Source organism: Neovison vison, chromosome 4, assembly GCF_020171115.1.
Source record: "Neovison vison isolate M4711 chromosome 4, ASM_NN_V1, whole genome shotgun sequence".
Classification (NCBI taxonomy): domain Eukaryota; kingdom Metazoa; phylum Chordata; class Mammalia; order Carnivora; family Mustelidae; genus Neogale; species Neogale vison.
Window position 1 is genome coordinate 212,856,832 of NC_058094.1, and position 20,540 is coordinate 212,877,371.

Genomic DNA, 20,540 nt, shown 5'->3' on the forward strand with positions numbered 1-20,540 from the left:
TGGGCGTGGTGGGGGTGGGGGGAGTATCAGGAGCAGCTCCTGTGAGCCATGGCACCTCATGCTTCCATGGAATCCATTTTTTGCTTCCTTCCGTTCCCTACTGACTTACTGAGTGCCTGTTGAATTTCCCATGCCTTGCCTTGCCTTGCCTTGCCTTGCCTTGCCTTGGTAAGCTGATTATTCCTCAGAGAGCTCCCAGTTTCTTGAAGGGGACTGCCATTAAACAAGCAGGACAACCCCTGGCTTAGACGTCCACCCTCTCGTTTCTACCATCAAAAGCAGCACTGACCTCTCTAAGTTGTGGAAATTTTAAATTTCATTCACTTAGAAAGTGTTGCTGTCACTCTCTCACCCGGATGTAAATTTTGGTTCTGTGAATAAGTCTCTCTATGTTTATTTGCTGAAGTTGATGATTTCCATTGACTAAGATTTTCTACATTCTACTAAATGAGAGAATTCTAGGCACCTAGTCTCCCCAAGGGGAAGGAAAGGTTATAATTCTTCTCTATGTGTAACTTTATTCTTTTCAAAGGCCTATGTGCATCAGGAAAGGAAACAGTTTGTTGTTGTTGTTATTTCTAAAGTTACTTAGTTGCATAGTCCATGTTAAGATGTTTTTAGCTAACTTCTTCTTATATTAAAGCAGGAGCTCCCTCTAGCAAGAAGACCCCCTCTGGGGTGCCAGCACATCTGGTCCCATCCCCAAGGCGCTTGGCGAAACTGCAAGCAGATGGCCAGATAACAGAGCATCTCTCTGGAATACAGACTCATGCACAGGTGCCTGAACATCAGAACCTGGCCCCCTCCCAGAACCAAGAGCTGACCCAGGAGGGAGCAGCCCATCAAGAAGAACGTTCTCCCAGTAGCCATGTCAGTGCTCAGCCTCCTCCACAGCCCCCTCCACAGCCCAGCTCCTCAGCACCTGGTACTTCCCAGCAGGCCCAAGACTTATCCCCAAACCAGAAGGAAGGGGATGTTCAACAATCAGATCTTTCTTCAAAAATAATAACGACGGAGCTCCCTGAAAATGAGTCCCAGACATCTGAGGCAAAAGCAGATAAAATAGGGCAGTCTTCCGTCGTTCCTTCCCAGGAGCCTTCTCAGCACCCTGACCCAGCTCCAGCTCGCAGCCCTCAGCCAGACCAGGATGAGGAATCAGGGGAGGCCAAGGTAACCTCCACTGGCCCTCCCCCATCTGAGGCTCCCGCGGGGTCTGGCCCAACATCCCTCAGCCCCCAGAGAACCCAGGGTGAGGAAACCAAGTCCGCTGATCTGCCACCCAACAGTGCCCACTATGAGCCTCCAAGAGACCCTTCCCACCCTAATGCGGCCAAAATACCGGGACCATCTCCAGAACAACCTCTAGAAGAGGAAATCCCTAAAGCAGAATTGGTTCGGGTTAGCACTCCTTACCCAGAATTGCCACAACCTCAAGACTCAGCAGCTTTCAAACAGACCCAGGACAGGAACGACCCAATGACTTTGCTCCCCAGAAGCCGCCTGGCTCCCACCAGGCTGCCCCAGCCTCAGGTCCTCGCTCCACTCCAGAGCCGGAGGCCCACCCCCAAACTCCTGTCACCCAGCAGGGAGGAAGCTTTAGGCACAGCCTCAGAGCCAACTGTGACTTCCTCCCCCAGGCCTCCGCTAGCTCAGGAAGGAGACCCCAGTAAACTTCCTCCCTTCAGCCCTCCCCATTCCAAACCACCGCAAAATCCGAGCTCCTATCCGGACCATAGTCCTCAGCAAGTCCAAGAAGAAAAGGTCAGGGAGGTGAAGCTCCCTCTTATCAGCCCTCCCATCCAGGAGCACATGCCACAGCCTGCCCCCGATCTGCCCCAGGAAGAGGAGGCTCAGGTCGTTAGGCTCCCACAAATTCCCACTCCCTTCTCTGAACAGCAGCTGCCTCAGAACACAGGGCCTCACCATGATTCAAGGCCCGCAAAGGGAAGGCAAGCTCCAAAAGCAGGCCATGCCTCCAGCAAGATTTCAGATGTACGGGCCGTACCCCAAAACCAAGAGCCAGTGCAGCAGATAGGAACTAGGAAAAAAAAACTCCCTGTCCAAAGAGAGACAACTAAAGGGACAGGGCATCTGAAAAAGGCACCTAGAAGCCATCAGACAGCCTTGCAGCCAGAATCCCAGAGTAAGATGACTCCCCCAAAGGTTCCCAACCACCCTAACCCCAGCCCGCCTCAGAGTCCTCAGGGGAACCAGAAGAGAAAAGTCCACGCACCAGAAATCCCTGAGCCAACCCATGCTGAACCGTTGCCTAAGGATCCCCAATTACCAGAAGAGAAGCGGGAAAAGGAACATTCTTCCAGAAAAAAGGCCGGTGCCAGCCTCCCCACAGATGACCTGGTTCAGAAGGGAACTGTGTCCAAAAAAGGACCATCCTCAAAAAGAAGGAATTCTGGAGGATTGTCTCAAGAGGCTAAAGCGGCCCTCAGTGGTGGTCCCCCAACTCAGGAGGGTCAACCCCTGCCCAGGAGACCTCTCCAGAGTGAAACTTCCTCTGCAGAGTCCAGACCAGATGATTCTGCTTCTAGGCGACATCCGAGGAGAAAAGAAGAGGCTCATAAAAGGGGAAGATTTCCAAAGAGAGAGGCTGTTTTGGACTCCCCAGCGCAGGCTTCCACCCAGCAGCTTGTCCAAGGGACGCAAGCCCAGAAGGGGACCAGTCAGACCAAAGAGAGCTCTGTCCAAAGGGACAGCGCTCCTGGGCAGCAAGCCAGAGACAAACACAGCCGGAAACATGGGGGAGCACCAAAGGACAGGAGCTCAGCCACACCCCAGAGTCATGTGTCTGCCGAGGAGCAGGGCAGCTGGGAAGGAAGGCTGCGAGCCAGGGGCAGTCAGAGCACCAAGGTGTAAGCCACCCTTGGAGCACTGGGTCACTGGGTCTCTAACGTCTGTGCCTCTTGGAGGCAGTGCTGTCATAGAAAGGAAAGTGATGGCCAGGCCACCATGACTCCATATCCCAGCTTCCTTCTGCCACCTGCATAAGCATGAGGGGGTGGGCACCAGCCCTGTCCAGCCTTTGGGCTCTTAGAAGGCAGCAAGTCTGTGTGAATTCTTGGGGTTTGCCCCTGTAGCCTCAAAGAGCAGCCCCTCGAGTGGGGTACTCCAGCAAGCTGTAGAGCTGGTCTTAACAGATCTGATGCCAGCAGGGAGCCTGTGTGTCTAGACTTGTATGAATTCCAATATGTGCTTGAACTCTGGCTGAAGCAATGTCACGTTGCCATTGTTTTTATTGACTCCATTAGGAAAAGTCACTTCTGGATGAGAAAATTCTTACCTGCCTCTTGCCTTACCGAGGGATCCAGAAGGAGAACTCTGAGAAAGGAAGCCTTTGCGGTTTCTGGGTCTTGGTCACTCCCGCCAAGGTTCCAGACTCGCAATTAATGCATGGGAGTCTTCGGAAGGGCAGGGGACACGTTCCTTGCACAGTGACACTGTGATTGCTGAGTCCTCCGGGTTTGCGTTGGCATGTATGACTTGAAACTTACTTTTGTTCAATGTTTATTTCAGGATGAATACCTTCCTTCTCTCTCCGAATAGGAACCTCATGTAAATTAGCCCATGCCTTCATTATGCTAAACCACCTGGCTGAATCAGTGGAAAGGGTTAGTGGGGAGAAGATGGAGTGGAGTTCGTTTTCCTTGATCATCTCATACCATCAGGATTCCTTTGCTGACAAGTGACTGGGGTCCGACCTGAGGCAGCTTACTGGAATCTACGAGAAGGGAGTGGAAAGTCTCCCACAACCAAATTATGGGGAGGGTAGAGGTAGAGCTGAGCCTACCTCAGAACTGGGGAGCAGTTATTGAACATAACCCAGACTCTCGTCATCCCCAGTATTTGCTGTCATCAACAGCACTCTTGTCATTTCTCTGTTTCTTTCTCCATGGTGGCTCTTTATCTTTGGTTCCGACGGACTCCACAGAAGTTTCTGCACATGGCAGGGAACACGGCCACTAGTACTTCTCAAGTCTTATATGTGGTTTTACATCTGGCAGCTCCCACTACTAGAAAGGGATTAATTTGCATGTTCTTTAATCTTAAAATTTAAAAAAAAAAATTCAGGGAAAGATATTGACTGGCCTGGCTTGGTCCAAGTGTTCATTCCTAAACTAATCTACTCTGGCCAGAGACAGGGTCCCATACATGTCACCATTGGTGCCCCCTCCTCGAGTACATGGCAACTGCATTCCCAGACAGCAGGGACTAAGAGCAAAGCTAACCTGGGATCTGGCTCTTAAAGAGTTACAAGGTATTTATTGAGTGCTTACTATGTAGATAGCAGCATCAGAAACTATGTTTGGCATCCTGTATTTCCAAAAGAGAAAAAATGGAGGACTAAATGCCTGTATAAATGGATCTTATCATATACAAAAGGTATGTGTCCACTAAATTGTATGTATGGCAGATGCTATTTCAAGTTCAGTAGAGGAAATTGACATTTTTAAAATCCAGGAGGCAGGAATCCTCTTGTAAAATGAAGAGCGTAGGGGCGCCTGGGTGGCTCAGTGGGTTAAGCCACTGCCTTCAGCTCAGGTCATGATCTCAGGGTCCTGGGATCAAGTCCCGCATCGGGCTCTCTGCTCAGCAGGGAGCCTGCTTCCCTCTCTCTCTGTCTGCCTCTCTGCCTACTTGTGATCTCTCTCTGTCAAATAAATACATAAAATCTTTAAAAAAAAATGAAGAGTGTATGTTATGCCAATAATTACCCTTTGATTTATCTGATTTGTCAAAGATGACCGTAGTAAGATGAATTTTTTTTTAACATATCATAACTTACATTTATGGAGTTAGTCCAGTCACCCAACAAGCCTTGATCGAGCACCTTCTAGCTGCCAGACTGCTGGTTGCTAGATGCACAGTGAGATGATGAGGACACCCGAGGAGCTCCGTCTTTTATCCAGAGAGACAGATAAGAGAGTTCATTACAGCACCATGTGATTGGGGTAGCCGGAAGCCCCACAGCACACTGGGCCAGGTTTAACCTCAAACAGGCAAACCCATTTATTAACTTTTCCAGAATGTCATAAGGATACCAAGGAAGGACACTGAATCTAGCCTGGGATGGGAGAATTAGATCACAAAACACTTCTGAAAGGAGGTTATCTTTCAGCCAAGTCATCAAGGTTGCAAAATTAGAATGATGGGAGAGAGTGAAGGTTTCTTCGAAAAGGGAACAGCATATGTCTAAGCCGTAAGAGCAGGTGGCCGTAAGAGCAGGTGCAGCATTTCTTCTGAGGACCCGGATGTCAGGTGTCTGTAGATCCAAAGGGCGTTTTGTGCTAATAACGAGTTTGGAAACTTGATCTAACAGTGGGGAGCCATTGAATAGTTAAATTTTTATCTTAGAGGCATGTGTCTAGAGTTGGTATGGAGGATAAATTTAAGGTAGTACAGTGGGTAGGAAGGATGGCTGGGAAGCTATTGCGATAGTTCTAACAAGATGGTGAGGGCCTGTAATAAGGCACTGTGGCAGGAATAGACAGATTCAGGAGGTACCTGGGTGGGACATGGTGGGGGTTTGGGGAGGACAGATGTGAAGAAAATAAGGATAATCACCCCTTGTTTTATGAGCCATGAATGGTGCATATCAGAAGCGCTGATACCTCACTTAGGTGAGAACTTTAGAAAAATACGTGGTTTCCTCCTCGGGCTACTGGTTCTGAGGCCACTTAGGGCATTCAAGGTTGCATTTTTCTTAGGATTCTAAAGGGAAGTGAAAAGCCAGGTTTCCCTTTGTTTGACTTAGAGGAAGCTCTAGCTCCCTTCCCCGGGGGTTCGCGAATGGTATAAGGTTTGCGTTTTGTTGGCATGTAAAAATGTCCTGGGTTCAGAGCAGCTGGTCAATACCTTGTTTATTGTCCAAGGAAGGGAGTAGCAAAGATCACTAACTCCTCTGTGGTGGGAGTATTTTACTGCTATTATTGGTTTTCTTGGTATAACGGAAACTTCTGCTTTTAAGCTGCATAAGAATTGTCATTTTCCTTCTACGTTTACAAAGTTCACATCCCTTCCATTTGCTGTATTCCTCAGCAAAGTGGTCTTTATGGGACAGCAAAAAACACTGCAGAGCTTTAGTCCCTCTATTAGCTGATGTGATCTTTAGCTTTTTAAAGGAAGTCTGGCAGCTAGTGTTCGCATCAACGGAGGTAATATAGTTCCACTGGGCTTAAGAGACTTCTTCAAATATTTAAAAAGCTAAATCAGTTGTTTTAAAGCTTCAAAAGAGAATTGGACAAAGGACATGATCAGGTAATTCATAAAAAAGGAGAGAAAAATGGCCAAAATACACGTCAAAATGCATTTAGCTTTCAGTACTTCTGTAAATTAAAATGGAATAGATTTTGGGGGGTACCAAACGGGCAAAGATGGAAAGCAAATTAATGCCTATTCTTGGTAAGGTTGAGGGGAAACACACTTTCTGTGTCATCACTGAGAAAATAAGTTGGCACCACTTTTGGGGGGACAGTTGTGCAATATCCGTCAGAGCCTGTAAATGTTGCCTATGTTTAACCCGGTAATTCTAACTATGATTTATCGCAAGGAAGTAATTGACATAGAACGATGTTCCCATTAATGTCTTTATAATAAAATCTGGAAGTAATATAGCCACCCAGTGGGATTTTAAAAATAACTTACGGAAAAGTTACGGTTTAGCCATATGCTAAAATGTTACATTGCCATTATAATCATGTTGTAGACAAATATAGAGAAGAATATTTGTTACATACTAAGGAAAAAACAGATTAAGGAGGTAAAACCAGTATGGTTCCAGTTGTGAGTTCTGGGTTGTCAGATTATGAATAATTTTTACTTTCTCATTTATGCTTTTTAGTATTTTCCAAATTTTCTACAACGAACCTGTGTTTATTTGGAAAAGGTTACATAGAATCAAATTCACATGTATGAAAACCTGTCCTGTGAAAGCGCAACCTTATGTTATGTTATGTCTCTTTCAGTTTGGCATACATAATGAGGAACTTTCTTAAAGTTAGAAGTCACGTACAAAGGAATAAACAGGTTTTCTCTAGAACTTGGAGGCTCTGTGTTGGAAATCTTACGAGAAGCTTCCATATGTCAGGCGATTAGTTGGGCTGGATAAAATTTAAGGTTGCTTTTATGATTTAATCCATTTGCTACAACAGGCTCTACAGGCTGGCTATGGAGAATCCAGCAGTCTATTTAATTGAAAATAAAGCTTAGTACTAGAAAACCTATGCACTTAGGGCTCATTAGAACAGTGGCTTTCAAACTTTCAGACCCCAAATCCATTAACTAAGAATACATTTTACAATATCATCACTCTCACACAGACACATGTAGGAGACACCTTCCTATAGTGATAAACCCAGATGTTTTCTGTTCTACTTAATCTCAACTTCTAAAAATGCAGGCCGTAACCAACAAAATGCAGATTCCACAATTCATTTTGCAACCTGTGATTGGAAAACCCTTGTGCTGAGCTCTCTGGAGCTTTGCTCTGGTATTGTTCCTGGAGGCCTGTTTGATTAGATGCTTCCCTGTGCTGGTTGTTCATGTGTGATGGGGTGAGTTGCTGTGAATGCCCTGAACGCGGAGTTCCTTTCTGGGACAACAGCAAGGATCCAGTGGATTGGCAGTTACACTCTTTGTCAGTATTAGGGCTCCAGAGAAGATATGTCCAAAAATCTTAGGCACAAAAATAAGTTCTTAGGTAAAGCAAGAAAAAAACCACTTTGAAACTTTTTGGATCAGTAGTGTTTTCAGGACTAAGGACTTAGCTGACTCCCTTTCCTTTTGCTCCATGACAACCCTGAAATCATCTTGTTAACATAAAAGATCTTCCAAACTCCACTTTAGATAATTGTGCTATTTATGTAGTGTCTAGCACAATATGTTCATAACTGAATTTAATTAATTTCTCAGTTCAATCTGGAAGATGTGATTCTAGAAATCACTTTTTATTTATTATTATTATTGAGGAGGCATTCAGGGAAAAGGATAATAAGAGCCTAACAATTTCTTTGTGTTGATGATAGGTAAATAATGTCAGACCACCAAATCTTTCACCTCCAAGATGATTATGAGAGTGTGAGCATGATTAGCAAAAGCCGGAGGCTTTTTTAAAATTTATTTGACAGAGATCACAGGTAGGCAGAGAGGCAGGCAGAGAGGAGGAAGCAAACTCCCTGCTGAGCAGAGAGCCCCAAGTGGGGCTCAATCCCAGGACTCTGGGATCATGACCTGAGCCAAAGGCAGAGGCTTAACCCACTGAGCCATCCAGGCGCCCCCTCGGAGGCTTTTTAAAAAAGTTTATAACCTTAGAAATTCTTAATTTCAAATAACTAACTGTCCACATAATCATTGGAAATCCCAGCACTAGTACAGTCTAGCTGTGTGACCTTGGGAAAGTTACAGAGTTCTCATGTAGAGACAATGACCTACCTCAAGATTATTGTTAGGAGTAAATGAGTTAATTGAAAGAAAATGTCTGGTACATAGTAAGTGTGTATATGAATGTTAGTGTTAACATGTAAGCCGCAAAAAAAAAAAAAAAGGATAGCATTTTATCATTAATCTTATTTAACAACCATTCAAACTAGATAGAAGTATTTGGCAAATAGGATGGTCTTCTCTGAAAATCCTTTTAAAAACCTTCATGACCTTGATTGAATTAAGGAGCTTAAACAGAAATTAGGATAATGTTGGGAAGAAATTGTAGTAAAGTGGTGTATTACAGAGATGAAGAGATTATTTGATGGGCGTTCACACACAGCATCGCAGCTTGGAGATTGAGTTGGGGAAACATCAGCTCTAGAGTTGTTATGAAATCTGGTGATACACACGGGAAAGTCTTGTCATGGCAGCTGGCACATAGTACATGCTCAATAAGTGTTATCTATTATTTTATTATGATATTTCTTTATTGATAAAGTCAAAGCCATTTATATTTTGCATTTCAAATTGGTTGGATAATAAGTACTGTCAAGTTACTTAACTTAGAAATCAACTACCAGATAGTAGGCATTCTGTTTTCCTTTGGTGATGTGTTGAGGCAAAAAAAAAAAAAAAGGCAAAACAAACAAACAAACAAAAAAAATCTTTCCTAGAGGAGTTGACCAATGATGTACCATCTTTGAAAAAGCTGTTCTTGAAGAATGATCCCTTAGGAAGGACCTTGCGCTTGCTAGAAGAGAGAGTATAGGACAGGGTGGGAGTCTCATCCCCAGCCTTATTATCAAACATATTACGTAGAAGAAGGCTTTCATATGTATCCAAACTTCCTGAAGATTTCTCTCCTATTTTCTGCTGCTTCTTTCTCTTGCCCAAGTGCTGGACATATGCAGATCTTACATACTAAGTTTCTCATCTTGAAATTTGCCTGTCCTATATCTTATCTCCTTCAAAGCATCGATTGACTATTTCATGATAAACTCATACATTTAAAAAAGGAAGAAATTCAGGGTACTACTGTTATATGTTTTATTTTATTCTATTTTTAAGTTTATTTTTATATTAATTTTTAAGTAATCTCTATACCCAGCGTGGGGCTTGAACTCCCAACCTTGAGACCAAGAGTCACACGCTCCACTGACTAAGCTGGCCAGGCATTCCTGTTATATGTTCAAATTAGGACATTGTAAATGCAGGCACCAAATATTGAGCCCATTAGCTCAGCTATATTGAGGAGGTTTCAGTGTGAAGTTCAATGGAAAGAAATATTTTTTTTGTGTACCTCATTCTCTCTGTGTGAGAATATACGTTCACATGCTTTCCTTTGTCCTGATAAAGACTCTGTTCTCTATTTAAGTAGCTGATTACTCTTTGATTGGAAACTTATGAATAGAGCACTTTACTGTAAGAAGGATTTAATAAGTGTATTCATTTTACCATTTAGAACATAAATATTATTACTGTTTCCTTGGTCTTGGTAGCTTTCCTCTATAAAAGCTTATTTTACTATGGAAAACTATTATGGATATTGTGTGAAATTTTAGTTGCTTTTATTCCTTACTTGGAAGCACAGATAGAAAAGACTTTCAAGATTTAATTCTGTCCTAGAAAAATAGCTTTTTTTCAGAAGCTTCAGTTTTGTGATAATACTTCCTGATGAATTGGGTTTTCCTTAATTTTCAACTAAAATTATGTAACTCTCATTAAAAATAAATAAATATTGTATCATAGATTATTGTGCCTTAATTTGGTTTTATCCTTTTTAATAGTTACATATTTCATTATTGACTCCTTTATAGTGATTTGCCAAGTATTTGTATATTTTATATGTGTATGTGTTTAATCATGGTAAAAATAAATTACTCTCTTTAGTTTAAAAAAAAACACACACCTCACTATTACCTACATAAACATGTGTGTGTTTGTTTTTTAACCTCATTTGAATGGGGTGGGGGGGGAATGAATGATTCTGAAACCATCCAGTTATCTGAGAACTTTTGTTTGAAAATTAAAGCCTATTTCCAAATCATACATTTTCTATGGCTTTGAAACAGAAAAATTCCAGTTGATTGATTTTTCCCAGGGTTTTTTTTTTTTTAATGCTAAAAAAATATACATTTACAAGTATTTAGTTTCATATTTTTGAACAGGAAAATGACTTAGTTGCTTTGCTATATAACTAATCTCATTAATGTAGAAAAATTGGTTATTCAAATAGGGATTTTTGTTTCTCAAAATATTCACAGTCTGATTCTCAAATTCTAATTTTATTACTAGTTACTGACATGGCTATGTGGCTGCATACCTATAATGTCAGATCAACATTTTGTATTCCCTCCTTTATGCAGGAAAAGGCCTTGTTTTGTCTGTGTAAGGGTAGGATATTAAATATAAACTCAACATGTTTTATTCTCAGGTACATGGCTCATAATGCATTTGTTAATTAGGTTGGGTTCTATGCGGCTTCTTTTAAAATGTTTTATGCATGTTATTTTAATTCACTTGACTACAACGGGATAGAAGTCTAAATAAAAGATCTAAGCTACTTAGAATTAATTTAAGATGTACTTCCACTTGTTCCAGTTAATTCATTTATATTTTCCTGCATTTAATAATGCATAAAATCCATAAATCCATAAAATAACTTTAAAATCTGTCATGCATCATTAAATTCATTTGTGCTTCATTGCAGGTGTTTAAATAAATTTAACTAGCTTTTATACTGAAGAACTTGGTTGTTTTTGTGGACTGTAATTTACATGTATATTTTAATGTTGCCTCAAGGTTGTCTTTAATGTAGATACTTTGAACAAGATTATGTTAAGAAACTTGTTGCAGGTTATTATAACAGTGGTAATTATATATATATATATATTTTTTTTTTGAGAAGCAAAATCCCTTGTTCATTGATGTATTAAGACAGTAGAAACTGTTTTCAGAACTGTATGAAACTCTTCATTATAGGAGTTCAACTCATTAACGTGGTGGCATTACAAGGTAGTTTAATAGTAATGTAAACACATTATCTTTACCACTGTATCATCACATTGACTTGTTCACACCATGGTACAAATTGCTTATGTCTCGGAATGGCAGAAAAAAGAACCCTAACACATAGACTGGAAATTTTTGTGGAAATTTTCTCAATGCAAATAGCTTCTATTTCTTTAATTTTTATAACTTTTAACTGTTTATAGCTTTTCTCAAATTCTTCTGCTCTTTTTCACAATGCTTTTGGTTCTCAGAGTCCCGTCAAGGTGACAAGCGTCCTCTTTCTTTCTTTTTCTTGAGCACAGTCTCCATCATCTCCATCTCACTATGCGCCTCCCCCCCAACCTTCCTTCAGCCATATCCGTTCTTTCCCATAGTTCAGTTAAGCATGCTCCTGGGTCCTTATAAAAAAGCATCTCTTTCTGCGTGATAATGCATTTGTCCCAGACAGCTGAATGCTTTTCTTGTGATTTTAGTTGCCTGTCCAGATGTCACCCCCTTAGCTAGATCTTCTCTGACCATCATGCCCTCTCTTGCTCTGTCCCCTTATCTGCCTGCCCATTGCTTCACTGCTCGAATTACCGCCTGTGGCATCTGACGCGAAGTTCGTCTCTCTCCAGCATGAGGCTGTAATTCCCATAGCTCAGGGGATGGACTTTCTGTCTATTGCCGAATCTCCAACATCGAGAGCCCTGGCTGGCACAGCAGGTACTCAACAAATACGGACTGAGTGGTTTCTCCATCATGAAGATTTAACAAAGAAGGTCTCCACATGCGATGATTCCTTATTGTCACTGGGACTGTCACAACCGTAGTTACCTGCAGCACTTCTCAGATTGCCCTGTTGCCTGGAATTCCTTGGGTGTGGACTTACTTGTTGTTATCTTCTGAGTCTTTGTCTCTCTGTCTTTCTCAAGGCAGGTGTTGGGTTGTGGAGCTTAAGACTTTCCCACAGGATTAAATACTTTGACTCGCCTACCAGTGTTCTTATCTCACTGGCCTGGGACCGTCACACCATCTGGTGGGAGCTTGAGTTCAGGTTCTCCATACAAGCACATAACCCAGGATCACAGGCCTGATCTCCTACAGGGGCTTCCATCCTCAGTTCTACCGAGACTCCGTGTCCAACCACAGTCCCTTAGTCTGTGCGCCGCCATTCCCAGACACCCCCTTTGCAGCTTCTCGCTGTATCAAGAGCCCAGGGCTTCTGCCTCCGGGAACATAGGGACTGGCTTCTCCCAGTCCAGAAATCTCTGCCACAGGAGCACTCGGATTTCTTTCTTTCTTTCTTTCTTTTTTTAAGATTTTATTTATTTATTTGTCAGAGAGCGAGCGAGTGAGAGCAAGCACAGGCAGACAGAGTGGCAGGCAGAGTCAGAGGGAGAAGCAGGCTCCCTGCGGAGCAAGGAGCCCGATGTGGGACTCGATCCCAGGACGCTGGGATCATGACCTGAGCCGAAGGCAGCTGCTTAACCAACTGAGCCACCCAGGCGTCCCGGAGCACTCGGATTTCTTGGCATCGATTCCCGCTCTTCTGACTTGGAACCTTCACTTCCAGCCCCTGGAAATTTTTCTTTCTTGCTTTCTCAGCTGTGCTATGTATGACACATTTCTGTTATATATCATCTAGTGTTTTCTTATCTTTGGGTCAAGAGAGCTTCCCATGTCTGCTCAGTCAGCCATTTGACTGGTGGAACATGAGGGGATCATTTATTCTGGCATTTAAAAATTTTTTATTTTAGCATTTTTAAAGCAATATTCGTGAAATCATTGATGCTCATATATATCCAAAAGCATTTATACCAGGGGTCTCTGTAGATGAGCAGTGATAGAAATTTAGATTCTTTATATCCTAGGTCTCTGGACATTCTAATAATGTTTTAAAGGACACTTTCAGCATTATTTATGAATAAAGTTTGTCAAACAGTGATCTCGTCATCCATTCCATTATTTTTTTAAGTTTCTTCTCAGTGTTGCATGTTTTATTTTCTTTCTAGTCTTTTAGGAGAATTTTGTCAAACAGAAAGTGATTATCAGTGTGATGTTTAAGTATCTGGAAGGTATTGTATGTGCCAAGATTTCCTTCGGTTCCCTTCCTAAGCCTATCTTGATGAGCACCAAGTATACTCCCAGGACATGTCTACTAGGTGCTGTGGCCTGACTTTACTATAATCAGTAATAATTATGACCTTATTTTCTAAGACATTATTTTATTTAAAGATTTTTTAAATTTAAATTTATTTATTTTATTTTTATTTATTTAAAGATGAAGGTATTTGTTAGAGAGAGTACACATAAGTAGGCGGAGGGAGAAACATTCCTCACTAGCAGGGAGCCCAATGCAGGACTCAATTCCTGGACCCTGGGATCATGACCTGAGCTGAAGGCAGACGTTTAACCGACTGAGCCACCCAGACATATTTTTAGTTATGTTACTCTCAAGTTGAAATGCACAGACTTTAAGTATTGAGTTTGCTGTGTTTGGGACAATCCAGATACAAAGCATTTTCCTTACTTCAGAAAGTCCCCTTCTGCTATTTCGTGCCTCTTATTTGCAAACTTTGGCTTCTTCCCTCCCAGGGACTAAGATGCCTCTGCTGAAATCTGAAGATTCCGCTCGGAAGCTCTCCACTTTGAATCTGTGTGACCTCCTGGAGTCTACAGACAGAAACTACTTTGTGAAATTATGGGCCAGACTTTCAGCCAAAAAAACCCCAGTGGTAAGGGGGGTGGGGTGGGGTGGGGCTGCAGCCGGGCGTTGTTCCGCTCAGATCGAAAGGGGATCTGGTATTTTGAGACTAAGTTTCACCAAAATTCTTTTCTGACTGGTATGAGCTGAAGCCAAATTTATAAATATAAATAAATAAATAAATAAATTTTATAAACATATAATGTATTATTAGCCCCAGGGGTACAGGTCTGTGAATCATCAGGCTTACACACTTCACAGCACTCACCATAGCACAGACCCTCCCCAATGTCCATAACCCAACCACCCTCTCCCTCCCCCCTCCCCCCAGCAACCCTCAGTTTGTTTTGTGAGATTGAGAGTTTCTTATGGTTTGTCTTGAAGACAACTTTTTAGCCTCTTTCTACACCTGTACGAATAGACATGGGCTCTACAAAGAATATTCAGCGTAGCTTTCGTGAGTCCCTTCCCCTAGCCCTTAATCAAAGCTTGGACACGCAGCTCTTCTCTTTAGCAAGAACAGAAAAGGACTTTGACAGCACTCACGTGGTTAAAATATGCATTTCAGGAGAAAACTGGCTTTCCTGTTGGGGTAAAATGTCCAGTGTTCTTGGGCTGAGACTTGAAAGCGAGTCCACTCCCAGGCCCTGTTTTGTAACTTGCGCAGATGTCAAGCCACTCCTGTAACTCTGTTGCAGCCCGGGTTCCAGGCCCACCCGGAAAACTCAGTCTGTGTGGGAGGACTGAGTGCGGCGGCGCCTCTGCTTGCAGATGAGGTTGTGCTCAGTTTCCTTTTGTCCTAGTTCTGTAGGATGGTCTGGGAATTTGAAGAGGCCTAACGCATAGCCACTGCTGTCACCGCAGATGCGATAGGACCTGCCTTTTGGTTGTCAGGTCCTCGCTGGTGGTTCCTTAAGGTGAGGCTGTTGTTGGCAAATAATCACATCAGACTCTAAAGTCAGAACTGTAGGTGATGGCTGAAAGCCTCAGACTGGTTACCTCCGAGGAAAAGTCTCGGGCTGTGGTATATCCAGGTGTAGCTGTGCAGTGTACTTGGATTAAGCCCCACAACGCCAGTGTTCAAGCGGCAAGAAGCAGATGCCCGAGCAAGTGAGTTCACATAAGAGGTAGCTGCGTAGAAAACATGCGAGTGGCTTCCCGGTGCACCAGGAGCTGGGCTGCAGTACAGACCTCACAGGAACTGCCAGGCTCTAGAATGAACGAGTGAGCTGCTCGGGTTTCCCTGCCTTCCAGAGTCATCAACTTCCTGTCATCTCCGCTCCTGACTCTCGAGTGTTCTGTGGTCCTGTCTCTCCTGGCTGGCCTCCTCCACGCACACAGGCTTCCCTCTCACATCATTTAAACCCATTCTCATGCATGCCAGCCCTGACTCTCTGTGGCCTCTTGGCTCTGTGCTCCCAATTCCTGGCCACTTCTCTCCGTCTCTGTCATTCGTATTGTGGGAGGCAAGAGAATCTAATTGGCCCTGCTGCACCTTTCAAGCCCTTCCCCAGAGATCATGCGAGACTGCTTGTCCAGTCACCTGCGGAAGGATAAACGGCTCAGGTACCGATCAGGGCTTCCTGGGAGGAACAGAGGGTGCGTGCACTCCAAACACTTATAAATAATACGAATTTGTACCATGGTATGCAAGTGCTTGAAACATCATATTGATTTATCCAAAATAAATTAATTCTGGAATTGTTGCCATCAACCAGGATCTGTGGGAAATCAAATATCAGTCACGAGGAGTTGGGATTACTCCCATTCTTTGGGTCAAGTTCAAGAACCCTGAGGGTTACACCCTCCTGGAAGATTGCGGAAGAGCCCCTGGCTTCTAGAAAACCATGGTTACCATGGAGATGGCCCTAGTCTAAGGGCTTGAGTTCCACTCTGAGCCGGTGGCGCTGGTATTCTCCAAATCCTCTGCTACCAGGCCTCACACAGGATTGGCCCCTAGGGAGCTCTCTCTCCCAGAAGAGCCTCAGCCTCCATCTTTCCATCCGGGGAAATCTCTGTTCTTTACCGGTCAGTCTACCCCTTTCTCTCTACACTCGTTACCCTCTTCTCGGCTGGTATGGCTTTATGCCTTAGCCTTGCTAATACAGGTTCTTCTTTCTGTCCCCAGGACAGAGCCGACCCACAGCGTAAAGTCCAGAACAAATTCTTAGCCACATTTACTCCTTCATAATGAAGTCTGCGTCCTGACACCCAGAACCCCTCACAACCCACTTTTGCTGTCCTGCTACACCACCTCACATAACGCTGATGAGAAACGCACACCATGCATGTGCCGTGCCCCGCTCCCCGTGAGCGGGTACTCATGATGTGTCTAAATATGACCAATCTGAATTTCACCTGTTAGAGAACCTCCAGCCTTGACTAAAGACAGATTTTGTCTGGTTAAGGGCAATCATGTATTTAGGAGTGAGAAAAGAAGGTCAGAAGAAGAGAAATGGGGGAAAGAAAAAAAAACCTCAGACACACAATGTGTTTTTCACTATAATTCATGACCAACATTTCAGTATAAGGTTAATAAAAAGTTTGGAGAAACTGGAGAGGGAAGGGTATGATAAAAAGGCAGTGTGATCCTACGAGGGGCCCCCATGTTGGTGGTGGTAGACGGAGTAGGGGGAAGGGAGCAGGTAGTGCAGGCCACTTGGGGTCAAAGTAGTCTCATGAACTTTTCCATGGGTCACTCCTTCCTGGCAGTCACCTCCCTAGAAAACTGTTCAGCCCAGTTGTCCAGGGAATCCATAGCTTGGTCTAGAACATCTAGACCTGTTAGAGCATTGGCAGTGACCGATCCCTGATGGTAACGATCCTCAAACTCCTTATGCCTGGAGGTTCTGATATCTTTGCTAGTCAGTGCTGGTAGAGAAACAATGTAACAACAGTTTCATAGAGAAGCAAATCAAATCCCCCAACAACCAGAATACATTCTTCAGAAATAGGTACAAAATACTCAATTGCTGCTGTCATATTGCTGCTGTCATATATGTGGGGCAGAATGTGCCTAAGGTTATTTTTAGTGTCTCGTTTTCTTTTGAAGATGATGGATTCGATGCTATTTTTAAATTTTAAGTACTTTTCAGATTTTAACCTTTGTGTAGTTGTTAACAAGGCAAAATGAGCAATATGACAGCGGAAGCTTTAGAAAGATGTTATCATGTTATGTTAGAGAACATAAATAGCCTTTACATAGCATTTGTAATTTGGAAAAGGCTTTTGTGTAAATCATCTCATGTACCTTTCATTGCAACCCTTTAGAGAAGATGTTGTTTTGCTCATTTTACTTTCCCCAACATAAATTTCCATGTATTTTTTGAAACCTTTTAGTGGATTGAAGAAAGGAATAGCAACTTCCTCTGTCAAAAATCTGTATCTTAAATTGTTCCCTCCCAAAAGAAGAAATTTTTATGCTTTTTTGGGTGTCTTCACTGTAGGTCTAATGTATTCATATTTACTTTTAGAAGCTATCAAGGGAACCATTTGACAGTAATGGATAGGTGGAAATTTCCATCGTCTAGGCTTTTTGAGTTCTGTTTCTCTGAAGCTCCATCCCATTGAATTGAAGACAGTATTCTTCTTCTCTGGTCAACCTACCCCAAACTCCCTGTGCACATGAGGTCTTTCTGTCTCATTCCTATATTTGAATATTCTACCCTTTACTTGTGCATAGCTTCTAACTACATGTATGTCAAAATGTGATTACAAAATTTAAGGTGGATTATCTATATAAATGTTAAAAGACAAAGCAAGAATACTTCTAGAAGATAATGTAAGAGAAGACTTTTATGACTTGGAGGCAGGTATAGATTCCTTAAATGTAATACAAAGAGCACTTTAACGAAGGAAATGTTTAAAACATTGGGGAACATTAAAATTAGTAACATGTCAATTAAAAAAAACAGAATTGAAAAGGAAAAAAGAGAAAGCACACAGAGCAGGATGATATTTATAATAAATATAACTAACAAAATGCTTTTATTTAGAATATATTAAAAAACTTTTTTAGGGTGCCTGGGTGGCTCAGTGGGTTAATAAGCCACTGCCTTCGGCTTAGGTCATGATCTCAGGGTCCTGGGATCAAGTCCCGCATCAGGCTCTCTGCTTGGCAGGGAGCCTGCTTCTTCCTCTCTCTCTCTCTGGCTGCCTCTCTGCCTACTTGTGATCTCTCTCTCTCTCTCTCTCTCTCTCTGTCAAATAAATAAATAAATAAATCTTTAAAAAAAAAAAACTTTTTGAAATTATTAAGAAAAAAAAATACAGAAAACCTCTTTATAAAGGATAATATCCAGAAGGCCAATAATCATGTGAAGAGATAGTCAAGCTCTTTATCAGGAAATGCAAATTATAGCCACAGTGAAATGCTGCTACACATACACTAGAAGCACTAAAATCACGAGCTGAGTGTTAGGATGTGAACAGTAGAAACTCTTGTAGGACAGTTGATGGGGGGTTCAATCTGTACACTTGAGAAAATAAAAGGGATTATCCACTAAAGTTGAGCATGACTCAGCAGTGGGATTCCAATGGAAATGTGGGGCCATGTGCACCATGTGCACTACGCCATGTGTGTAGTGGTCCTAAACTGGAAACTCAGGTGTCCACTAGCAATAAATAGGCCAAGTGAAATTTTGAATATTCATGTAGTTAAAATATGTATAGTAATGAAAATGAACAAACTTCGCTCCATGGATATCTCTTTCAAACATCCCATTGAACCAAAGAATGATTGAATCTAAAGAATGTGCACTATATGATTCTATTAATATATAAATGAAAAATTGGGAATTCTAAACCACAATACTTGGGGATGCATATTTATGTGACAAAAGTATAAAAAAGGAGTGGTTACCATAACAGCCAGGAGACTGCTTATCTCGGGAGAGGGAAGGACGTGGTAAAGGTTGAAAAGGACGCAAGGGATGCCGGCACCTGGGGGTTTAGGAGGGGACCTGGTGTAGTGAAATGAGTGCCATTTGTCTGTTCACTAGCTGGACAAGCCTCAGTGAGTTATTTAACCTCTCTGGGGTTGGGTAGGATTTCCCACGGTTTGAAAAATCAATGGCAGTCTACAGCATTTTCATCCAAGGGTGATGCTGAAACCAAAACCAGACAGAGGTACAACTACATCATCAATCTGAAGGACTGGAAGACAGTTAAGAATTCAGACCACAGTAGTAGAGCACAGTAGGGTGCAAGCTTCCTAGGGGCTGAGACTTAGCTTCCTGTCCTCCTGGATATAAATCTGGGAAAAGGGAAATAATGAGCTACAGGAGGTGTGGCCATGTGGGAAAGTAGTGTTCATAATCTGTGTGATGGCTTGTTGGAAGATGAGTTCATTCTGTCATTGTAGGTTAGCAGTCCTGGAAAGAGCCTTTGTTCTCCTAGCCATCCTGTCCATTCCCATATGTGGAAGGGTCCCCTTCTCCCCTCTTTCCTTCCTTAATCCTTTCCCTTTCTTTTTTCTCACTCATTCATCTTCCCTTCTTCTCACATGTCTTGAAATTGTTGAATCCCTACTGTGTATAAGGATTAGATTTGCTTTTCAGTAGATATCAGGTATTTGCTTACTGGACCCTGTTCTAGACCCTAGAACAAAGTAGAACTGATCCTGCCTTACTGAATGGAATAGTCTGGTGGAGATGCCTCTGGTCTCTTCTCTTTGGTGGATGAGGTCTGTGTATCTCTAGCCCTTCTACTACTGCTTCTTTATTTGAGTAGGAAATGGGCTAATGGAGCATGGAGACATTCTCAGGATTACTGGTGCCTAATACACCAACGGCTGTGTTTTGTTTCTCATCTCTGGGATCACTGGAACCCACATGGCTTGTCTCCATTAGGAAGAAATGTCCAAGAGTAGTAGTCTTTGTTCTTCAAGTCTGGAAAAACATCACTAACATCATTTTTCTTGCTTGTGACTCTAATAGTTTATCAATATCAAATGCTTTCCATGGATTTGACCATAATTTAATATGAGTTTAAATAGGTACCCAGTGTATTTCCTCATACCTTGCTTATACAATCCTTGTTGCTTTATTTCTTCTCTCTTCTTAGCTTAAATGGTACTTACTTTGATGAATGACTCCCAGAGAATATTAATTTGAACATTTTGAAATATTCCTGGAGAACTGTAAATATAATTTTGATCAACCTTTCTTCTTAAATGCAGTTTTTAGTTTTAAGTAAAACAAAACAAACAAAAAAACAATACACAGCTCTTTTCTTACTGTTGCAAAAAAATGTAACGAACACTATCCAGTAAAAGGTTTTTATTTATACAACACATATACTATTAATTATAGAAGTCCGGGTTCACGAGTTTTGTTAAGTATCACTATGTTTTAGTTTCTCTGTTAATTGCAACCTCTTTTTGCCTGATTGGCTTCCTGGAAGACATGCA

At 42.4% G+C, this 20,540-nt stretch overlaps 1 protein-coding gene across 5 annotated transcripts in view; it reads left to right on the forward strand.

Annotated features, from left to right (window-relative positions):
• Window positions 1–20,540, forward strand: part of LRGUK (leucine rich repeats and guanylate kinase domain containing) — a 105,701-nt gene that overhangs the window by 66,228 nt on the left and 18,933 nt on the right. For 2 of the 5 annotated variants that reach the window (XM_044246592.1, XM_044246593.1), the window contains exon 16: window positions 14,023–14,162. In XM_044246592.1, the coding sequence (XP_044102527.1) occupies window positions 14,023–14,162 (140 nt within the window). Of the gene's footprint in view, window positions 1–643; window positions 4,522–14,022; window positions 14,163–20,540 lie in introns of those variants that run through there. The other 3 variants (XM_044246589.1, XM_044246591.1, XM_044246590.1) reach the window with 2 other exon arrangements.